This window comes from Eutrigla gurnardus (genome assembly GCF_963514095.1).
Source record: "Eutrigla gurnardus genome assembly, chromosome: 11".
NCBI lineage: Eukaryota > Metazoa > Chordata > Actinopteri > Perciformes > Triglidae > Eutrigla > Eutrigla gurnardus.
Genome location: NC_139925.1, coordinates 7,903,103 through 7,923,454, shown reverse-complemented (window position 1 = coordinate 7,923,454; position 20,352 = coordinate 7,903,103). Strand labels below are relative to the sequence as shown.

Genomic DNA, 20,352 nt, shown 5'->3' with positions numbered 1-20,352 from the left:
CCATTTTAATAGTGTTATAAATACATTTGGGAATAGTTTTCACCTTGTGCAAAAACATGAGTACTACTCCTTTACTCTCACTCCCCACCTCTCGCGAGAGTTCGAGATTACGTTTGCGGAAGTTTACAATCCGTCTGGGAAAACGTGTTGCTCTGAGCCGCGGTAAGAAGAGCCGGTTGCGGTTTGCTTAGTTGTGGCTGACAGCGTAGCAGCTCTCCGCCATGTATTCCGTTTTAATCAACGCAGTCTTGTCCAGCTCTCCGGACTACGACCTTTTGTTCGAGTCTCTGACCTGGCCGGGCGACTCGTGGCCGGGGACGGAGCGTGTGGAGGCTCTGACACTTTTCATTGAAGGACTCGGACCACTTTTGGCCGACTCGGATGCGAGTTCGCTTCCAGCAGCGAAAATAAGCTCCATTAAAGACAGGATAGAGTCGGTGATTTGGACCCAGTGTCTCCCTCTTCTCTCCAGGATATCCGCGGAGGGCTCCCGGTGCAGGGAGAGCACCGCTGCCGCCTGCCGACTCCTGAGCGTCTGTGTCCCGCTGTGTGACGAGGCGGTGCCGGGCCGAGTGGCTCTCTCCGTCCTGCCGTCGCTCCAGCTGCCGGAGGACGAGGCGCCGGGTCCGGGGCGACTCATTGCGGAGGTTGCCATTGAAGTCATGGCTGCTCTCGCGCCCTCTCTGTCAGCGGACGAAGCCCTCACGCGCGCCACGCTGACGTCAGCCTTGTCCTGCATCAAAACGCTCCCGGACGCGTTGGTCTCTAGAATCACAGTGAGGCTGCTCGCAGCGGTGCTGAACTGCTGCAGCGGTGCGAAGCTGACGAGCGTCCTCCAGCTGATCCTGGACGACATGTGCAGCTGGCACTGCGCCGGACGCACACCTGTGGTCACGGAGCGGACGCTGCTGTGTTTGACGGCCCTGTCAGACCACCTGCTGAAGCCTGCTTCCTCTTCGTGCGACCCTCGCGTGTCCGTCCACTTCTGGAGGATGGTTCAGGACGGACTCACGCACAGGGACGGCGTGTCACGCAAGAGGGCGTTGTACCTGCTGAAGATGTGCGTGGCCCGGTCCGAGGAGGAGGGGCTGGCCTGTCCCCTCTCTCCTCTACAGGAAGGTAACTCACATTTGGCTTTCTGCTCACTGTGTTGTGTTTGTGTTCTCATTGTTTTTGTTTTAATCTGTTACAGGTGAGATCTTGTTTAAATGGGATCCTAACAGGAGGGAGCTGCTTCGGGAGTTCTGGGAGGATTACGCGCTGGTGATGGAGACCCTGGAGGAAAACCAGGTAGAAACCCCCCCACGTGACTGATTTGTGACCAGTTCAGAGTTCACAGCTTTGTACTGAAGCATGTGTCTTTAATGTTCCTCTGCAGATTCATGTCGTTCGGCCAGTGCTCAAAAGAATAGACACATTGATCCAAACAACAGTGAATGACAGTCAAGGTAACACTAGAACTGGGCTATAAGGAGTCACTTTTGTATGTTTTTTTGCATCCTTCTAATTTTGTTCTTTAAAACAATTTTTCATAAACATACTTTTGATTGTCTCATCAAAACTACGTACAGGGAGAGTTTTCAGATAAATAAAAAGGACAAATTAAGAAAAAGTGCCAACCTCTTTGTCAGTGCTCTTGTCTGTGTTGTTGGTTGCAGCTTCGGACCAGGTCTTCCTCCACCCCTCCTGGCTGCTGTGTGTGTACCAGCGGATGTTCCACAGTGAGAATAAATCCTTAATGAGGGAGGGAGTGAGTCATCTGCTGGAGCTGCAGGTTCTCCAGCAGCCAGCGTTTGCTCTGGCCTTTTCTCAGGTAGAGGTCCGATCTGATTTACACGTATTAATTGAATTCCACTGAAAGCTCGTTTAAGTTTCCTCTCCTTTCACTTTCAGTTCATAGTTGGCCCTTTTATGGATGTTCTGTCTGAAACTTCACTCTTCTACAGGTGAGCTAGAATTCACTGTTATTCAGTGTTTCTGCACCGGGCCTCACTAACCCTCCTTCTGTCCGTGCAGGTCGGTTGGGCAGAGTGTAGGAGATTGTCCCGAGCTCGCAGCGAAACTCCAAGTCTTCATGGTCACCTTCTTCAGCAGCCTACCGTTAGAACACCGGGGTACAGGAAAACCAGCTGCTGACGATGCATGTTTCAAAATATGCTTTAAACTCTTAAAAAAAGACAGCAAAGCATACTGGTATCACATTTTATCAACACACATATTTTATTGCATCACAGATAAGACATGTTTTTTTCTAGTGAGCATCCTTTTTGAGGTGAAAAACAAAATAATGTTAACTTTATCTTAACTTTTTTCCTTCCATGTACCACAAGAACATTTAAATGACGTTTCTCCCCATCCCACGGTGCGATAAAGTTACAGGCACAACAGAGAAGACAATAATATAACACTAGGGTAAACAATAAACAATAAGGTATGCTAATACTAAACATAAACAATAAAAAAATAAGATGATCATAAATCATACAGTGTCCCTGCATAAATATAGGATAAATAAATACATTTTCAAAATATATTTTTATGTCCTGTGATTAAAAGGTTCTATTTTTCAGATATCCACCATTATCCCGATTATTAACATTCACCAATCGATCAACTTATTTCTTTTCTTTTTATCCGAATCTGCGATAAAATGTTCCATCACATCCCTCCTCTCCATAATGTGACCACGCTGTTTGCTTTCTAGGCTGCATGTTGCTGCAGATCATCCAGCAGCTGTGCTCTAAGCACTGGTGTGCGGCTCCCCTCCTCTTCCTCTCCCAGGCTCTATCCAAACTCCCTCCTCTTCCTCTGCTGGGGGTCGACGGCCTCACTGCTCTCAGGTGCCTAATCCAGGATGCAGTAACACAGACTGAGTTCATAGCTTCTCATGCTTGACACGGAGCTCATCTTTACCTGCTGTGTTTTACAGGGAGGTGCTCCGCTGCACCATGATCACTCATCAAGTCCTGCTGAGAGGCGCTGCGCAGTGCTTCTTGCTGAATAGCGCCCTCTGTCTCACAGAAGTGGTAGGACACAAATAATGTACATCACACAGAAATCACTGAGACACCTTATGACTGTATTTAATGACATCACTATTGTTACCAGCGACTGTTAAAACATAATATGCTGGGTACTTTTAAGTGAATATGCTTTTTTGGCTTGGTGAGCTTCAAGTTATGACCACAGATGTGCTGATGCAATTATTATTATTTTGTATTGATTAACACAAGATTTATCATTGAATCAAAAAATTCCTTGTTTGACCTCAACAGTTAAAGGATTTTCTTCTTTTCTCAGCTTAGTCATTTCTCATTCTAATGTTTTAGCATCAGCAAAATAATGACAACACGTGACGAACAAAGTAAACATTTTTTGGCAAAGAGAAGCAGTGATTGCACACTAATCTGATCTCCACCAAAAATGACTGAATCACACAAACTACAGCTTCAAAAGACATTAAATGACAGCAAAAACCAAACACTAAAGTGCTGCATCATAAAGTGTGTCTGACATTTTGTCCAGCCCCCGTACTTTCATACTCAGCTTTAAAGTTAGTGAGCTGCATAATTGAAAATATCTCGTTTCAGAGCGCAGTGACCCTCGATGATGTTTTCAGTTTCCTTCTGCATTTTCGTGCTGACGAGTCGCTGTGTAGAGGGACGCAGATTTGGAATCAGGTACGCTGTACATGATGCATTTGAAGGAACATTCTACTTCACCTGTGTTTAAATTAGACCTCAAAGAAGAAGTAATCTTTACATATTTGTGACGTTGCTGCAGTTGTGTGTCTGGCTGTTGGAAAACGAGGGCAGTTTCCAGCCCAGGATTACGGATGGCGATTGCACCGATGATACCACAAAGAAAGAAACTGTAAGAGGCTATGTTCAAAGCGAGATGCACACCTATCTCCAGGTCCCGGCTAGCACAGGTAAGTCTGAAGCGAATGAGTGAACCTGTAGACGAGATCCGTTGGTTCAAGTTGGTCTTCCTGCTCCTCAGGTCGCAGCGAGAGGCTACCCGACACCAGGGAGGCCGATAAGTTGGCCAGGGCCGTTCTGCTGTGTGTGGACATGGAGAGGATCCAACGCGGAGCGGAGATCGGTCACACTCTGGAGTCGTTGCTGGCTCCGCTGCTGGACACGCTGAGCAGAGTCAGCACCAACCTCTACTTGCCTCTGCGTAAGAGCGACAGAAGTCTGCAGCTGCTGCTGCGACTGATCCAGCTGGGAGGAACGCCAAGCCGTCGGCATGTTGGAGAGGAACCAGGTTCGCATCGACAACGCTGATCCATTGTTATATCAAGTCCAACCTCATGCATATAATGCACACATGTTTATACCTCAACTCCAAATTCTTAGGCTGAGATATGCCTATAGAGTTCCCTGTAATACTAACACCTCCCTCCATGGATTCAATAATTCATGCACTGGATCTTTACTCCTTTCATATTCAGTCCATAACACAACAATTGGAAGTTTGCAAAATTTTGCCAGAAGCTCTTCGTTTGGTCCGGCTAGCTTCCAGAAATTCTGATCATCAAATTATTCAAGTATGCAATTGTCTTCAAACCACATCTCAGCCCTCAGATTATCAGATTTTTACCAATAATTCTGCTCAAATTCTCTGGAAATTATAAAATTTAAAAAAAATACAACTTGACTTTTTTTAATATCCTCTTATCGCAGTGTGCTTATCATATTTCCTGCCATCGTTCATACATTAACTAGTTCATGGGATTGTGTGACATTCTTCTCACTCTGCTTCTCACAGCGGATAATGTGATGGTTGCCATGGAGAGGCTATTTTTCCAGCATGCCGATCCGATCCAGGAGTTCATCTTGAGGCGGCTGCTCGGAGAGCTGCAGGAGGTAAACGACGAGTCAAGCGAGTCACCGTCACGTCCATTAGCATAGATTCCCCGAGTGGCTCGCCGTGACGTGGACATGTGTTTCCTTTCCAGCTGTTTGACGTGGAGCGGGCCGAGCTGTATCTGTGTGTCCTGAGGCAGCTGGTGGTCATGTACGGTTCCACGCAGCACCACAGTAAAATCCAGCAGACCTATTTCCCTAAACTCGTCAAGTACAGCCTCGAGGTCCTGCGAGAACCAAACCAGCAGGTACAAAACCTCTAGGACTATCACAAATCAGTGCAGGTTATTTGATTATTCAACACATAACGCAGTTTTTGCAATCGGCAGATCCTCTCTGTGGCAAACCAGGTGGCTAGAGCGGTTGCTATGGCATCCCTGGCTACGGTATGTGGTCTTGTGGAGCAGGAAGTGATTAACATGCGATCAGAGACCGTTTCTGTTCTGAAATCACTGAATGACTACTTCTACAATCCAGTGTCGTCGTCCTGCCAAAGTCAGTCTTCTCTGGGGAACTTCAATAAACGGCTGCAAAAGCCACAGACGGGAGACGGTTCAAGGTCGGTGCAAGTCTGCCTCGAGTAGAGTTTCATGGTGAATACAAAAACACCAGACTGGCTGTATAAGGTGCGTTCTTCTCTCCAGTGATGTGAGCACGCAGGGCCGTCTCCTGCAGGACTGGGGACGCATCGCTGCCAGCTTTATGCGGGACCAGTGGGTTTGTCTGAGCGTCTTGATCAAGACGGTCGGGATTCCTAAGTCCGCAGAGGCCGAGATGCCCGAAGCTGCTCTGAGCTGCAGCGTGGAAGCCCTGGCTCTGCTGCCCAGCGACCTGGTGCTGCCTGTGCTCCGCTTTATGGAGACGGCGCTGCCACAAGTGAGTGTCAAATCAATTTCAGTCACATTCAAGCAATTGAAATGAGGTGTTTTTAGAGAAGAGATGACGTTTTTTGGTGATGTTTTGATCCCAGCTGCTACTAAGCAAGGAGACCCTGTGCGTGGAGGCGGTGACTCTGAGCTGGGAGCTGGTTCAGGGGTTGAGCACGAACGCACATGACTTCTGGCCGGCCCTGAAAGGCTTCGTCTCCATGGCGTTCCACCGTAAGCTGCTCCAGCTGACGGCCACTTCCGCTCCGACACTTCTGGCCGCCTTGAAACAGGTGATTCTAATCAGACGTGGTTAACTTGGACAGGAAGCGTGGATATTTTCTATAATCTGTAGATGGATGTGTGCGATTGTTTTTTAGATTGCGGCAGAGTTGATGGAGCTCTCTCAGTCGAAGAGCGGCGTGTTCGGCGTGCTGCTCCAGCACTGCTGTGAGACGTGGCTGCCCACAAACGGATGCCGCGACGCCGGCGATGCCATGTTTTCTAGCGTTTTCAGCCACATCAACATACTCACAGAGGCTTGTGTCTATGGACCGGTGTTCAGGAGAGATCAGCGGTAAATCTGAACATTTCTCAGATGTGTTCACTTGTTTCCCGGGGCTGTTTTAACTGATACCTTTTTTTTTTTTTGCTCTTTTTCAAAGGCTCATCCAGGATGTCCAAACATATGTGGAGCAACTCGGTGATGAGTGTGCTGCCAATGTTGCAGTGACGAGGTGAGCTGCAGCTCTCTTTGATGCAATCTGTGGAAATGCTCTCCTTTCTGCCTGTGATTGAGGATGCTGCCAGTAGGGGTCTCTGTCGGTGTGCAGATGTTTTCACACTTTCAACGACTGCATTTATCTCTCAGCGATAACAGGGATGACCAGCTGCCTCGCACATGTGTGCTGGCGTTCCTCAGCCGCCTGGATTCCTCTAATCCGCAGCATGAAAGACTGATAGAGGAGCTGGTTATGGATTTATTGGAAAAGGTAGGCGATACATCAGTTTGGGTTGTGTGTATGAAATAAGTGTCACAAAATGTTTTATTAATATCAAAATATAGTATGATGTAGTAAATGTATTCAAAATCACACATAAAATAATGTAATTTACGCTTTTGTAAACCGTTTTTTCATTATTTGAGAATATTGTGCAGATATGTTGATCATTACGTTTAATTTTGCAACCCAGAAAGAAACATCTCTCCTAATGTTCTGCCCCCACAGTGTCTAATTTGTTTGTACTACGTTTATGTTTGGCAACAAATAGTTATTATTCTGAATTGTGCTTTTTTCCCCCTCCATTAAAAGAACCAGATACAGCTATTTAATGACACTTAACACCATTTTCCATTATCTCCTCCCACCCCATCTCTCCAGGATAATGACATATCAAAGTCAAAAGTGCGTTACTATAGCAACTCCCTGCAACATCGTGTCAAAAACAGAGTGTGGCAAACGCTGCTGCTGTTGCTGCCCAAACTAAGAGAGGTAATACACTCACAGTCACAGTCACACAGGAAGTAACCACTCAGATTGTGATCCTGTGTGTGTTTTGTGTGTTTTGTGTGTTTCCTGTGTGTGTGCAGGAGTTTGTCGCCACTGTGCTGAACCGTGTGTTTGAAGCTGGGTTCTGCAGCAACCAGGCCTCCGTCAAGTACCTGATCGAGTGGATGATGATTCTGATCCTCGTCCACTATCCACAACACATAAACAGCTTTTGGGTCTGCTTCAACAGGGTGAGCTCCCACCACTCTGGTCACCTCCCCCACCAGATAGATAAAACATCCCCTGTGTGAAATGGTGACATTATTCTTTGTGTCTGTGCAGGATCACGACAAGACAAAGACGAGCATCTGCACCTTCCTGTCAGTCCTGGTGCATTTCAACGTCATCGTTCCTAATCTTAAGGATGAGGTAAACCCTTTGATGTTTCATCTCCAATCACACAGCATTCTTCTTTCATCGCCTCCCGGCGGCTACAAGCTCTCTCTCTCTCTCTCTCGTGTGTTTAAGGATGTTCACTTGCGTAAAGCACTGGATGTCATCCTGCAGTGGTGTTTCAACCACAACTTCAGCGTGCGTCTGTATGCCTTACTGGCCCTGAAGAGGGTGTGGAACTTGGCCGGGGTCCGGGCAGAGGAGGAGGCTGGGGGCTTGGAAGGGTTGTCCACTGTGATCAAGGCCTGCCTGAACCAGGCTGAGGCCATGCAGAGCACCGGGTGAGGGCAGAACAGCTACAAGTGTAGAAAGGTTTGTTAATGTTGTTGTTAATGTGGTGTTTTTCCTGTCTCACCATTTAGAAATGCCAACAAGAACTGGACGAGGATCCAGGAGCATTTCTTCTTTGGTGCCTTTCATCCTATCAGGGATTACAGTGCTGAGGTGGACTAGTATGTGATACAAATAAAAACCTGCTAAAATGCAGTAACACATGTCATAACATCCTTGTTTTCTATGTGTGTTTTGCCTTCCTAGACCGTATTTCATACGTTCCCCAGTCTGTCAGAGTTGGCTGATGATGAGTGGATTCCACATTGGAAGTTTGAGAAACTGTCATGTTTCTCTGAAAGTCCATCTTTTCCATTGAGAAATCCTTCACCGGAGCTGAGCCAGCTCCAGCCCGGAGACTGGATCCAGCAGGACAAAGGTATTGCAGCAGGACTACTTGATGACACACACACACCGTTATCTCACCTCATCTCTGATCTGGTGGTCGTGATGTGATCTCCCAGGCGAGCAGAACAAGGAGGAGCGCTGGGCCGAGGTCCAGAAGAAGATCACTCCCTGGAGGTTGGGGATCCAGGAGCAGGAGCCCGAGCTCCAGCTTGTTCCACAACAGAGGGCCGCTCGACTGGGCAAACTGCACGGCAACCTGCTGGTGGTAGCCTCGCTCATCGACAAGCCCACCAATCTGGGAGGTCAGAAGCATTTATGTGACTTCACATTTACTTACTTCAGGAAAGTATGTAAAATGTCAGCAAATATATGCTTAATTTTTGGAATTTTGCCAATAACATTACAGGCTTTTGTTTGGTTTTACTATGACGATCAGGGCAAAGAGGTCAAACAGCTGCTGCTAAGCTCCTGTTTTATGTGCTCTGTAAATGGACTCCAGCGCTTTTGTCTCTGATGATAAGAGGCTGAATCAATCAGAATTTGTTTATAGAGGAAAAGAACCATTTTCAAAACCAATATTGATACTGGATGACGTAAGCAAGAACATTTGCCTGGCTGTTCCACAAATGTTTTACTTGAAATGGTCACTTGCCATTACAGATGTACCGCTTTAGATCTTTGCCTATGATCGACTGGTAGCCATTTTTTCCATTATGTAAAAGAAGACTAGTCCCTTTCCTCCCTTTTTAGATGTCACAGTCTCTTTTTTTCAGCTACAAATTGATATCCTGGCAATGTGAAGTTCACATTTAGATGGATGTCACATTTGGTCTTCGTCTGATGTGTTCATTTGTCGCTGCTCCAGGTCTGTGCAGGACCTGTGAGATCTTCGGTGCCAGCGCTCTGGTTCTGGATAGCCTCCGCCACGTCAGCGACAAGCACTTCCAGTCCCTGAGCGTCTCGTCTGAGCTGTGGCTTCCTCTGTTAGAGGTGAAGTGTGTCAAACAGTCTCACATTTCACTCTAGTGATCACAGATAGCTTTGCCCCAGTGGACCAGTGAGCTGAGATGTTATCTTGACCTGGTTAGGAAGGGGTTAAAATGTTCTCGGGCAGTATCGATGTGAAGAAGACGCAGCGGACAGAACGGGTGGATGCTGAGGTCATCGGCTGGTTCTCCTGATGGGTTTCTGTTCTGTTAACCAAGAGAACATCTATTCACACATTTCTTTCCAAGAAAATGTTTTGCTATATGATCTTATGGTTTCAATAAATGCATGATTAGAACGAATCTAGTTCATTTTAAACACATTAATGTTTACATTCTCCTCAGTGTTTAGGAGAGGTGGATGCTAAATGCTACGTCCACTTGAGCTTGGAGCTTGACTCATCGTTCTGAAATGAAAAGATGACGTAGCTAAGGTCATCTCTGAGATTGTGATGTGTCCATCAGGTGAAGCCGACGGAGCTCTCCGACTTCCTGCAGGTGAAGAAGAGTGAGGGCTACTGTATAGTCGGCGTGGAGCAGACGTCCAACAGCCAGAGCCTGCAGGACTTCCACTTCCCTGAGAAGACCCTGCTGCTCCTGGGGTATGTTGCTGTTGCACTGGTTGCATTAGTTAGTCCCCTCCCGTCGCCTGTTGTCCTCCATGTAGTAATTACAGTCTCATACCACATGGGAGCAGATCTAAATTTGTGTACTTCACGCCCAACCAGCTCCCGGAGCTGCTGTGGAGTGAAAGCTGCGACCACTACAACACCTATTATTCATATCGGCCATATTAAATACTCATTGTCCCATCAATGTGCTAACCTGCACATGCATGGTTGTGCATAAATGCACACGCCTCTGTCTCCCCATGCCCTTTGTTACTTTGGCGTAGATGAAGCTGCGAGCTGACGAGGCAGTTTAACGCCATCTCACCGGGTTGGTGTGTTTTCCCCTGCGGGGGGGCGGCGCCTCTCCTCTCCACGGTGTACCTGTCGGGGCATGCTGGACTATAATTGGTTCTCCCCGAGGAGGAGAACACAGGAAATGAATTATACAAACCAATGCAAGCAATTTGATGACAGCAGGGGGAAAAAAAGCCTCTCCCTTCACCTTCGTCTAGCGTCTGTGGAGTCGTGCCCTGTGGCTTTCATCAGCTGGGACACAGAAGTCATTTTATTAAACACTTTGTAGCCCAACATGGTTGTAATTATCAGCCTGTGTGGTTTGTGGCATTAGTTGTGTGATTCACTATGATTATGAAATAGATATGCAGCATGCCTGGCAGAGGGGGAGAGATTAACATCATCACGTCGGTGTAGGTGTCCTGTTTTGTTTTGTGTGAGGTGTGAGTGCTGCTGTTGGTTTTAGTGTGTGAGCTCACGCCGTGCTCTCCCAGCTGTGTTCTCCCCCAGCATAGCACGGCCCGGCTTTAATATCTCATCAGGCCGCTATTATCTCACCCAGTTGCACTCACTATAAATGTAGCTCATCAAATCAGGCTTTCTTACTGTGCGGCAATCTCTGTGGACTCGCCAAACTCATTACCCCTTTATGTTTGCTTTGCACCGCCCGTGTTGCTGGATGGCAGTATATACTCAGTTGATTGCGGTTTGAATTGCTGTAGGACTTGAGCTCATGAGTCATCAGTAGGAGAAGCGCGTTCCTCGTAACGGTGGAAATTAGGAGGGATTCGGCCGCTCGTGCTACCAAAATTACATCAACTGGAGAGCATCGTTAGGGTAAAGTGAAGTTAAAAACGTGCATCAGGCACGAAGAAAATGTGAGGGTTCAACTGAGGTAACGGATGCCTGATGTTGGGATAGAATGATGAAGGATTTTATCACAGGTTGCAATAAAAAACATTCATAATTCCATTCCTGAGTGACTTATTGTAGAGAAGTGAAAAATAGAGACTGATAAAGTAGGAAAAAAATATTCAAAAATATAGGGTATTTTAATTTATTCAATCTTTATTTCTGCAGGGAGACCTTATGACTTTTTTTTATCATCTTATGTAAGATTATTTGGTTGTTTTTCACTGAAAAGGATTTTCACAAAAAAAAAAAAAAATTCTGTGGCACAATAAAAATATTTGTGTCTTTACAAAATGTAAAGGGATTCCAGTATGTTTTAGTGTCATTTTAAGTGTTTAAAGCATATTTTGATAATTATCGAGATCATTTTGTGAATAGCAATTATTTTGACAAATTTACTGATAATCGTGACATGAAATTTACGTTTTCGTTATAGATCAGATATGAGGAAGTCAGTGTTTGCTGACAGGATGCACTTTTACAGTATAAATCCAGCAGAAAATGTATTAATATATTTATTTAATTTATTTTCTTGACATGTTTATTCCATTTTTGACAAAGCCCAGTAATGAATTCCATCCTGCTACTGAAAAAACGGGTCACCCCCTGTTCAGGTGATTTTAGTGGGTTTCAATTACCCGCTGACTTTGCTTTACTCCCTGACAAGAACCAATTTTAAAGGAGTAATTTGATATATTTACAAAATATAATAAAATAAACGATGAAAAGATTGAAACCATTCATTCTCGTGTCAGAATATGGGGGGAACTTTCTCTAAAGATACAGAAGCACAGCTGAAGCTCACTAATTAACAATTTATGTCTTATAATAATCTCCTCGTTTAAATCTTGGCAATAAATCAAATTATTCACATTAAAGATGTTGAATATCAGCACCTAATAACGCAGCTCTTAGTGGCTTCATTCTATACAAATACTGGCACCAAACATGAAAAACCCCTTTCTGTAACCTCGATGCTTCATTGGCCTGTTGCTGTTTTCTCTTCTCCTCCTCATAGCAATGAACGAGAAGGCATTCCTGCCAATTTACTCCAGATGTTCGACGTGTGTGTGGAGATCCCTCAACAAGGGGTCACCCGCTCGCTCAACGTGCACGTGAGCGCCGCCCTGCTGATTTGGGAATACACGCGGCAACATCTCACCTCCGGCCCGGCTGAAGTCTCAAAGCCTGAAAACTGAAGAGGAAACAAGCAGCGGCGGGACATCTGACCTCCGGGTGGCGAGAGTGAAATGCATCTTGGGGGACGTGAAGGACGCTCCACACAGTTAATGCCAGGACTTAATGGATTTTTATGTTCTGCCTGGACTCTGACACTCTCTTGTGCCTTTAATGGGAGTTTATGAATAGAGATCAGTTCTGGTTATTGCATCTAAATATTTCCACCAGGGCGTGTTGTTAAATAAATGGAGGCAATCTGTGTCAGAACAGAAACACAACGGAAATGTCCTCCTTTCTATGGAAAGTGTTGTTTATGAACAATGAACTTTTTCTCCTCCTCATGGCACCAGACTGGACTTTAATATCCACACCCAGGAAATATACATAATATGTAAATGCTGCTTTTATTACAGCATAAACATGTTTTTATTGCAGGTTGTGATTTTAAATAGTTATTTTTTGATATGGTTGAATAAATAATGTACATTATTATCTATTTTATATAGCGTGTTATTTCCATGTACTGTGGTTATAAACCTGGACAAAGGAGGCTCTGAAGAGGTTAAATAAGGTAGGTGTCGGTGCATCCTCCTCCCTCCCCTTATAAGAGCAAAGCAGCTGGTTCACCTGGAGACGGTCCGACCAGAGAGGCAGCAGACGGAGGATTTGATCACGCTTGTTTTTCCCCCACCAAGTCCACCCGTACGTGGCTCATCATGTGAGGACAGTGATGGTCTCTGGGTGGGACATGGAGGACTTGGATGGGTCCTGGTCGGTGTCCCTGCAGGCTGCAGCAGCGGTCAACGCGAGCCGGAGTGAGGGCTCGGGTCTCGGTGTGTCCGGGCGGATCCAGCTGGTCCTGGAGATCCTCATGGTGCTGATGTGTTTGGGTGCTGTGACGGGTATGCTGACTTTTTTATTTTTTATTTTAAAGCATCAACAAAACTTTTCCTTTTTCCAGGATCTAAGCGGCATCAAACACAAGTAACGTAGTGACGACTCATTTTTATGGTTGTTATGAAATATTCCATTAGACAAGATATTTGAAGTCTTTGTTGTTTTTCAGCCCTTTAGTTTATCAAAAAGAACCCTTTGAAAAAAGAACTGCAGTGATTTCATGGTTGAAATGTTTTTTTTTTAAATCAAAATCTACACTAGAAACACACCCCTTTATACCCTTTATGACTGATGTGTGATCAGAAATTCAAAAGATCATGACCTTTTATTATTTACTTTATTAACATTTGAAATGGCCAACCTTTTGTTATTTTTCATTTAGTACTTTTCAATGCTTTGAGCATCATCAACTGAATTCAATTCACCTCTACTGTGTTTTGGTGGTGGCAGAAATACAATATCTATAAATACGCATAAACTGACCGTTTTACATCTGGCTAGAATTTATTTTCTACAAAAGGTTCTCTCATGACTCCAACAAGCATTCTGCAGTTTACAATATCAACATTATGCTTCCTTGCTGTCCAGAACAATCTAGATCAAATTCAGACTCCACACTGAATTGTTTTTTGATTTTCTCTCTTTCTGGGAATCTTGCTTGTGTGGTCTAGAATCTAACCTCTGACCTCTGTGTCATTGTGTGGATGTGTGTGTATTTCTGTGTAGGTAACATTCTTGTCATCGTCATCGTGGCCGCAACCAAGACTTTCCATTCGGTGACGTCGGTGCTGATCATGAACCTGGCCGTCAGCGACCTCCTGGTGGGCCTCGGGGTGATGCCGTTTGTTGCCTTGTCCATCATGAACCGTGGATGGGTGGATTGTTCTGTACGTCTGTCCAGTACTGTAACAGTCATGTCACATGGCAGCGTTGGTGTCTGTAACACCTCTGGTGATGAGATGCTGTCCCTCTCTGTCTGACAGGACCTCTGCTTGTACGTGGGCTACACCTCCTCTGTCTACTGTACAGCTTCTGTGCTGACCCTAGCAGCCATCGCCCTGGACCGCTACCACTCCATCATGGACTGCCTGCGCTACAGCTCCCACTGCACCCTGTGGAGGACCGGCGCGGTGGTCCTGTGGATCTGGCTGCAGGCTCTGGTCACCAGTTGCCCTCCCCTGCTGGGCTGGAGCTCCATCAGCTTTGTGGTTCCCATGTACAGCTGCGCGGTCAACTGGGCCAGCAGTCCCAGCTACACGGCGTTCATGGCCGCCCTCTCCTACCTCATCCCGGCCGTGGTCATCCTCTTCTGCTACGTCAACATCGTCAAGGTGGCCCGCAGCCACGCCAGGAGGATTCATGTCCTGGAGGACTCTGTGCAGCGCAGCAGGAACCCCAGCTCTGCCTTCACTGCTGGGGATTCGGCCCACCAGAGCTGTGGGAGCCTTCACGGCCCCTCCAGACTGGTTTATCATGTAAGTGGACAGTTTGTGTCCGAGCTCAGCAGAGAAGAGGGGACTTATATCAGCCCTGCCCTCCAGGATTCTACAACAGAGCAGAATAACCCCACAGCCAGGCGTTTGTTCTCCTTCCTGGCCCAGAGCGCCCCCCAGGCACCGCTGCAGAACTCCCAGCAGCACCAGAACCACCACGGGGTGGTGCGTCTCTTCATGGTCATCTCAGCCTTCTTCCTCTGCTGGACGCCCTACATAGGCGTGGCTCTGGTTCAGGCCACAGAAACGGCCATCTCAGGCCAGTCCAGCCTCGTCCCACCCTCGGCGGTTACCTTTTCGTACTGGCTGGTGTTGCTGAACTCTGACATTAACCCACTACTGTACGCCCTGCTCAGCAAACGTTTCCAGGGCGCCCTCCAGGGACTGAGGCAAAAGATAAGAGCACGGTTGGGGATTGTGGCGGGGGATGGAATGGGGGTCAGAGCAGAAGGAGATGATGGCAGGAGCGGCGACCCCTGCACTCTGACCACCACCCATCCCGGTCCGCCTTCCAGCCCTGAGAGTTCCACCTGCGATGACTCCAAGTGTTCCTGCCCCATTTTTGCCATCAGCAGGGATTTACAACGGGAGCATTTATGCAAAGTGTGCCTCCATGAAAACACCTCCCCGTCATCCGTGTGGCAAGAAGCTGGAGCTGAAGGGAGGACGCACTGCCTGCAGGTCCCTTCTCGGCCACAAGAGGGCAGTAGATTACCTTTCTCTGCTCTGACCAAGGAGCGTCAGGCCACTTTTTTCTACGGACAGATAACAGTCAGAGTAGAGCATGATGGTTGTTAGTCTGATTTCTGCAGAAAAATTGTTAAAGGACTAACAGTTACTTTCATTATGGATTTCCCAAAGCACAGGTTGGAATATTCATAGTGCTTGTTTTGTCTGACCAACAGTCAAAAACCCAAATATAGTTACTTTAGTATCAAAGAAGACCAGCAAATATTTATGTTTTCATGCAATAAATGAGCAGCCAATTATTTTTCATCTGATCAATTCATTGATTAATAAATAATTTCAGCTGTAAAAATAACATATAAGACATATATTATCCGCCAAATCCCCAAATATTCAGTTTGCTATCATAGAAGTCCAAAAAAGGTTGCAGATCCTCAAATATGAAAAAACAAAAAAACAGCATTTGTTTTTTTTGGTTCAATATGACTAGAACGGTTAAAAGATTGTCAAGATATTGATATTAGTCTCTTAATCAAATGATAGTTTCAGCTCTAGCTGAGCTACATGTTGTGGACTTGTCATGCAGCACAGTGTAACACCGAGGAGAAAACAAAACGAGGACACGTATTGAAAAGAAATCTTTTATATAGTACATGTGATTACACTTGAAGACACCCGACAATAGATCTAATAAACCCATCATTTTTTATTCGCGCTCTAAATGTTTCTTCCTCAAATGTGATAATCATATGTTGCATCTCAGTGTAAAAAAAATCATCATTCCTTACAAAGGTTTACATTTATGTCTAGCAATAATTCCAGAGGAATACAATATTATAATTTATTGTCACAGAGCATGACAATGGGGGGAACAGTGCTAATGTATTCTATTGCGAAACAAAGAAAAGGCAGTGAAGTGGACTTCTGCATCTGCTCATACAGTATGGGCATGCTCGACCTGCAGACGTCTCTCGCTGTCCCCTCGAGGTTAGTCAGCAACCAAATGCAGAAATATAAAAAAAAGTCCTGTTACGATGTGTTCCAAAAAGAAGATGAGTCCAAGAGGGAAAGTATTAAAGAGTGTCTCTGCAGCAGTCCGTTGTGGCACTGTAAAAAAAAAAACCCAGATGGCACGTGGCGAGCATGTGTGGTTCGAGTGATGTTCATACATTCACAACAAGGCAGAGTTTCCATCAGAGCTTCACAAGGCGAACGCCTCGGTCCAATCTCAGCTTCATCTCGCTCGTTAACTTGCCTCAGAAAGTGTGATTGATGGAAACGGACATTTTGACAAAGAGCAGAGGCGAACAAACGGGAGTCATTCTCAGGTGTCGGCACACCTTTCTCCTCGGCGCCACAGCGAGGCCGTTTTTTCCTCTCACTGTCTGTTATTCTCTCCAAGAAAAACCAAACTAAATGTATGTGATATTTGCCACAGATTAGTTTGTGTGCATATAAGTCTAGAAAGTTCAAATGTGATAGGAATTCAAAGGGCCAGTGATAGCTGTGGTTGTTGTCCAAAGTTATTATTAAAGGGGTAGTTTATGTTTTCATGAAACCTGTCTTATAATAAGCTGTTAGTGCCTTTACACCCAAATATTGGTATACCTGATGCATCCGTTGTGAAAATGGGCCAGTTAATCGTTCAAACAGCTGATGGAAAGTAAAAAAAAAACACATTTTACATTATTTGAATGACAATACATGTCCTGTAAATAGGTATAACACTTGTATTGCTTGGTTAATAAACTGCTGAAAGTGTGAGGCAAGTTGCTTTCTGGATGGACTGAAAGCACTCACACATTTTTTTAACAGACCATCTCAAGCATTGACAATTCTGCAACAGAGATAACCGTTTTTAGATCTCTCGTGACTTAACTGTGGGCCTGAGCAATGGGTGTCAGCATCAACAGAGTGGGAGCGTATAGCCCCAGGAAAGCACATAACCACAGGGGGCCAATCAGTGTGGTCACCTGACCGCTTCTCTCAGGACGAACAGACAGACAGAGAGGCGTCGCGTGAGCTTCTTCACCTCAGTTTGATCCTCAGCTATCCCGACAGGTCCCTTCACACGAGATGAGCCCGTTGGGTCCACAGCTCCCGGACATCCACAGTGTGAGACACAGCTATGTACAGTGCACGGAAGGCAGGTATTTGTCATTAGGGTTTTCACCTGAGGGACGCCACTGCGGGCCTCCCCTTTTTGTTTTCAGGCATTCAGCATTGTTAGGCATTCTTCTTTGGATCTTAAAGGTGTGTAAATGTGTACATGTTCAAGACAACAAGTCCACACGGTGTTAGGCCTGCCTCGAAAAGCTCTTTTTTTTTTTTTTTTTCTTTCTCTGAACTGAAAAATATCAGGCAAGTTGGCAAGTCTTCCCAGGCGGGAGGATGTAGTGAATCCATGGAATGATTACGGCAAAATTAATACATGACTCAATCAGTTATACCTGATAATCTTTTGGGTAACAATGGGGTTACAATTGATATTGTCCGTGTCCATGCAACTCCCATCACTTCTGCGTGGAATGGACGCCAAATTAATGATTCACAGTCGGTGTCGCCTGCATCTCCCCCCTCAATGTTACCGATCAGAGGGCAGTTTCTCCCTCCCTGTGTCCGTCTGTGTGTTTTCTGTGTGTGTTGCATGGTAATACTTCAATGTGCAAATGTTGACATGGAGGTCCTGGCTCTACCTCTCCAGTTGAGCCCTGTGGCGGCGCCGGCCTCTCCGTTGCCCTCTGCTGGCTCGTCCCGTTTGCGCAGCTTTGTGCTGAGCTGGATGATGCACTGGTCCCAGTCCTCCGGTAACAGCAGCATGAGGAAGCCCAGGCAAATGATGAACACGGCAATGAGACGCACCGTGTTGAAATTAATTTCACACGTGTAGAGGTCCACCACTGGGAAGATAAGAGGATGCATCAGAATGAGAACATGAAGGAATTCATCAATATTATAATTAAATCTACTCTGAGGATTTTGGCGGTCTCTGTGGATAAAAGTCCCTTTAGAAAACCTAATTTTCCTGACAGCCTACAATGAGAATCTGAAACTTTATTTCTATTCTTCATCAAAATATATTTCATACATTTTCGGGCGACTAATTGAAGTTAGTTCTGGGAGGAAATCCAAGAGACTTACTGGCATTTACAGGAACACTCAGGACAATGCCCAGGGAGATTAATGTCGGGTACGTTATCGCGATGCCAAAGTTCACCAGGACGTTAAACGCTGTGAAGAAGAAGAAGCACAATCAGACCAGACGACACAATCACGGTGTTAAACCACAAAAACTTGCACAATGAAACTCCCTCCATCTTTCCGTACCGAACAGGAGACCTGCGACCCCGCAGAGGTAGGCCCAGGGGATGTCTCCGGGCGAGCCAATGTACTCCACGTGGGTGAAATACAGGATGACCGGCACGAAGCTGATGAAAACAAAGTTGGCACTCCCCACGATGCTCAGAAAGAGCGCAGCCTCTCCAAATTTGGCACTGCCCAGGACCATCTTGAAGAGCACCTGAGGACAGATGAGAAGCAGAGTCATGAATGCACAAAATCTGCCCTCTTAAGGGGTGGAGAGATATTACAGAGGGGTGTGCACCTGCCAAGTACCTGTCATGTCTCTGGCAAAGGGCTGCTGTCTGTTTATCACATTAGGTGACACAGACGGGCAGGGCAGAGGAGACCAGAGCCCCCGTCAAAATATCACTATCTGTCTGTAACCTCCTTGATCAGGACATGGCAGCCCGAGGCCAACGAAACACTCCCTTCTGTCAGCTGTTATATTTCATAATCCCCCCCTGTCTTCTCCCACCTGGTTACATAAGCAGGAAGGAGCTAGTCCAGGATTTCTTACATAACACAAGAATATTCATATATATGTTTAGCTGTTTTTACATATTTGTTCGTTCCACTGCAAATATAAATGGCGGTTTATGGAAGCTAAGTCATGTTTCCCCCCCCCCTAATTGATAAAATGCAAAGAAATACCTTGTAGAGCGCCGACATCGATGCAGAGGCCACGACCAACGTGATGCCGATGACTGAATGGCTGTGGAAGCCATCAGCGTAGGTCATCATTACAATGCCTGCTATGGCCAAGATGGCAGCTACTATCTGTAGAGATAAAGAGAGAGAGAGGAGGGGGAACATCAGCGAATGATTGATGGGCGACACGCTGATCACGGCGTGGTGATGAAGACGTGTGAGCCTTCGCTGCTGTGTAGCGACGCAGCAGGCACACATGGCAGAGTGACGGGCACTGCAGAAGCATCACAGTGCAAACATGTAACTAAGTACATTTACTCAAGTACTGTACTTAAGTATTTGGACTAAATTAGCATTTATGCTACTATATACTTCTACTCCACTACATTTTGGATTCTCTTTCCTCCACATGTATTTATTTCTTTAGTTACCGTACTTTACAGATTAATATTTTATATTAAAAAATATACATACAAAATGTATAAATAATAAAAATAAGACTAATAATAAAATACAATACACTGTTAAGTGAGATTATATGCTTTCCAAGCTTCTTTGCTTGTGGCCCCTTTAAACCTCTCACACGATTTGATTTTGATGGAAATTTGAGGTGCAAAAAATATTTATAATAAATAATATAATATAATATATTCAATATTTCACAAAAAAAATTCAAAAATTAGAGAATTGTCAAAAAACAACAACAACACAGATTTGTGTTTTGTATTTTTTGAAGATCTTTCCTCTCCCATTAATTCACAACACTTTAGATTTATCTCAGGTAAAAAAAAATCACATAATAATGTAATAAATCAGTACTTTAAGTCAACTTCTAATACTTTTACTAAATCCTGATTTTAAATGCAGGACTCGTACTTGTAATGGAGTGTTTTTACATGAATGTACTGGTGCTTTTACTTAAGTAAAGGACCTGAGAGCCTCTCC

The 20,352-nt window shown here is 45.5% G+C and overlaps 3 protein-coding genes across 5 annotated transcripts in view; 2 read left to right on the top strand and 1 right to left on the bottom strand.

Annotated features, from left to right (window-relative positions):
* Nucleotides 1-103: 103 nt before the first annotated feature.
* On the top strand, nt 104-12,914 carry tarbp1 (TAR (HIV-1) RNA binding protein 1). The gene is made up of 29 exons (XM_084021778.1): nt 104-1,119; nt 1,193-1,290; nt 1,379-1,448; nt 1,659-1,813; nt 1,894-1,946; nt 2,017-2,114; nt 2,705-2,840; nt 2,930-3,026; nt 3,591-3,680; nt 3,784-3,931; nt 4,003-4,269; nt 4,774-4,871; nt 4,964-5,119; nt 5,201-5,430; nt 5,516-5,747; nt 5,842-6,030; nt 6,118-6,314; nt 6,403-6,474; nt 6,609-6,729; nt 7,120-7,230; nt 7,329-7,478; nt 7,570-7,656; nt 7,756-7,961; nt 8,043-8,124; nt 8,218-8,389; nt 8,475-8,660; nt 9,224-9,348; nt 9,810-9,946; nt 12,180-12,914. The coding sequence occupies exons 1-29, from the start codon at nt 222-224 to the stop codon at nt 12,358-12,360; spliced, it is 4,842 nt and encodes a 1,613-aa protein (XP_083877904.1). The 5' UTR covers nt 104-221; the 3' UTR covers nt 12,361-12,914.
* Nucleotides 12,915-13,088: 174 nt separating this feature from the next.
* LOC311020706 (5-hydroxytryptamine receptor 1D) lies at nt 13,089-15,528 on the top strand (the record flags this gene model as incomplete). Its single annotated transcript, XM_084020915.1, has 3 exons — nt 13,089-13,242; nt 13,964-14,124; nt 14,221-15,528. 3 exons carry the CDS (start codon nt 13,089-13,091, stop codon nt 15,526-15,528), a joined length of 1,623 nt encoding a protein of 540 aa, XP_083877041.1.
* A 516-nt stretch (nt 15,529-16,044) lies between these two features.
* The window catches only part of slc35f3b (solute carrier family 35 member F3b), a 41,788-nt gene continuing 37,480 nt past the window's right edge, over nt 16,045-20,352 (bottom strand). For 2 of the 3 annotated variants that reach the window (XM_084021364.1, XM_084021365.1), the window contains 5 exons: nt 19,411-19,536; nt 18,745-18,937; nt 18,559-18,648; nt 18,114-18,317; nt 16,045-17,543 (listed from right to left, as the gene is read on the bottom strand). In XM_084021364.1, coding sequence (XP_083877490.1) covers nt 17,485-17,543; nt 18,114-18,317; nt 18,559-18,648; nt 18,745-18,937; nt 19,411-19,536 — 672 coding nt within the window. In that variant the 3' untranslated portion in view covers nt 16,045-17,484. Of the gene's footprint in view, nt 18,318-18,558; nt 18,649-18,744; nt 18,938-19,410; nt 19,537-20,352 lie in introns of all 3 variants that reach the window. The other variant, XM_084021366.1, reaches the window with a different exon arrangement.

Coding starts and splice junctions, on each gene's coding strand:
- tarbp1 (XM_084021778.1), top strand. CDS start 222: ATGTATTCCGTTTTAATCAACGCAGTCTTGTCCAGCTCTCCGGACTAC. Junction 1,120..1,192: donor CCTCTCTCCTCTACAGGAAG/GTAACTCACATT, acceptor AATCTGTTACAG/GTGAGATCTTGTTTAAATGG. Junction 5,431..5,515: donor CAGACGGGAGACGGTTCAAG/GTCGGTGCAAGT, acceptor TCTTCTCTCCAG/TGATGTGAGCACGCAGGGCC.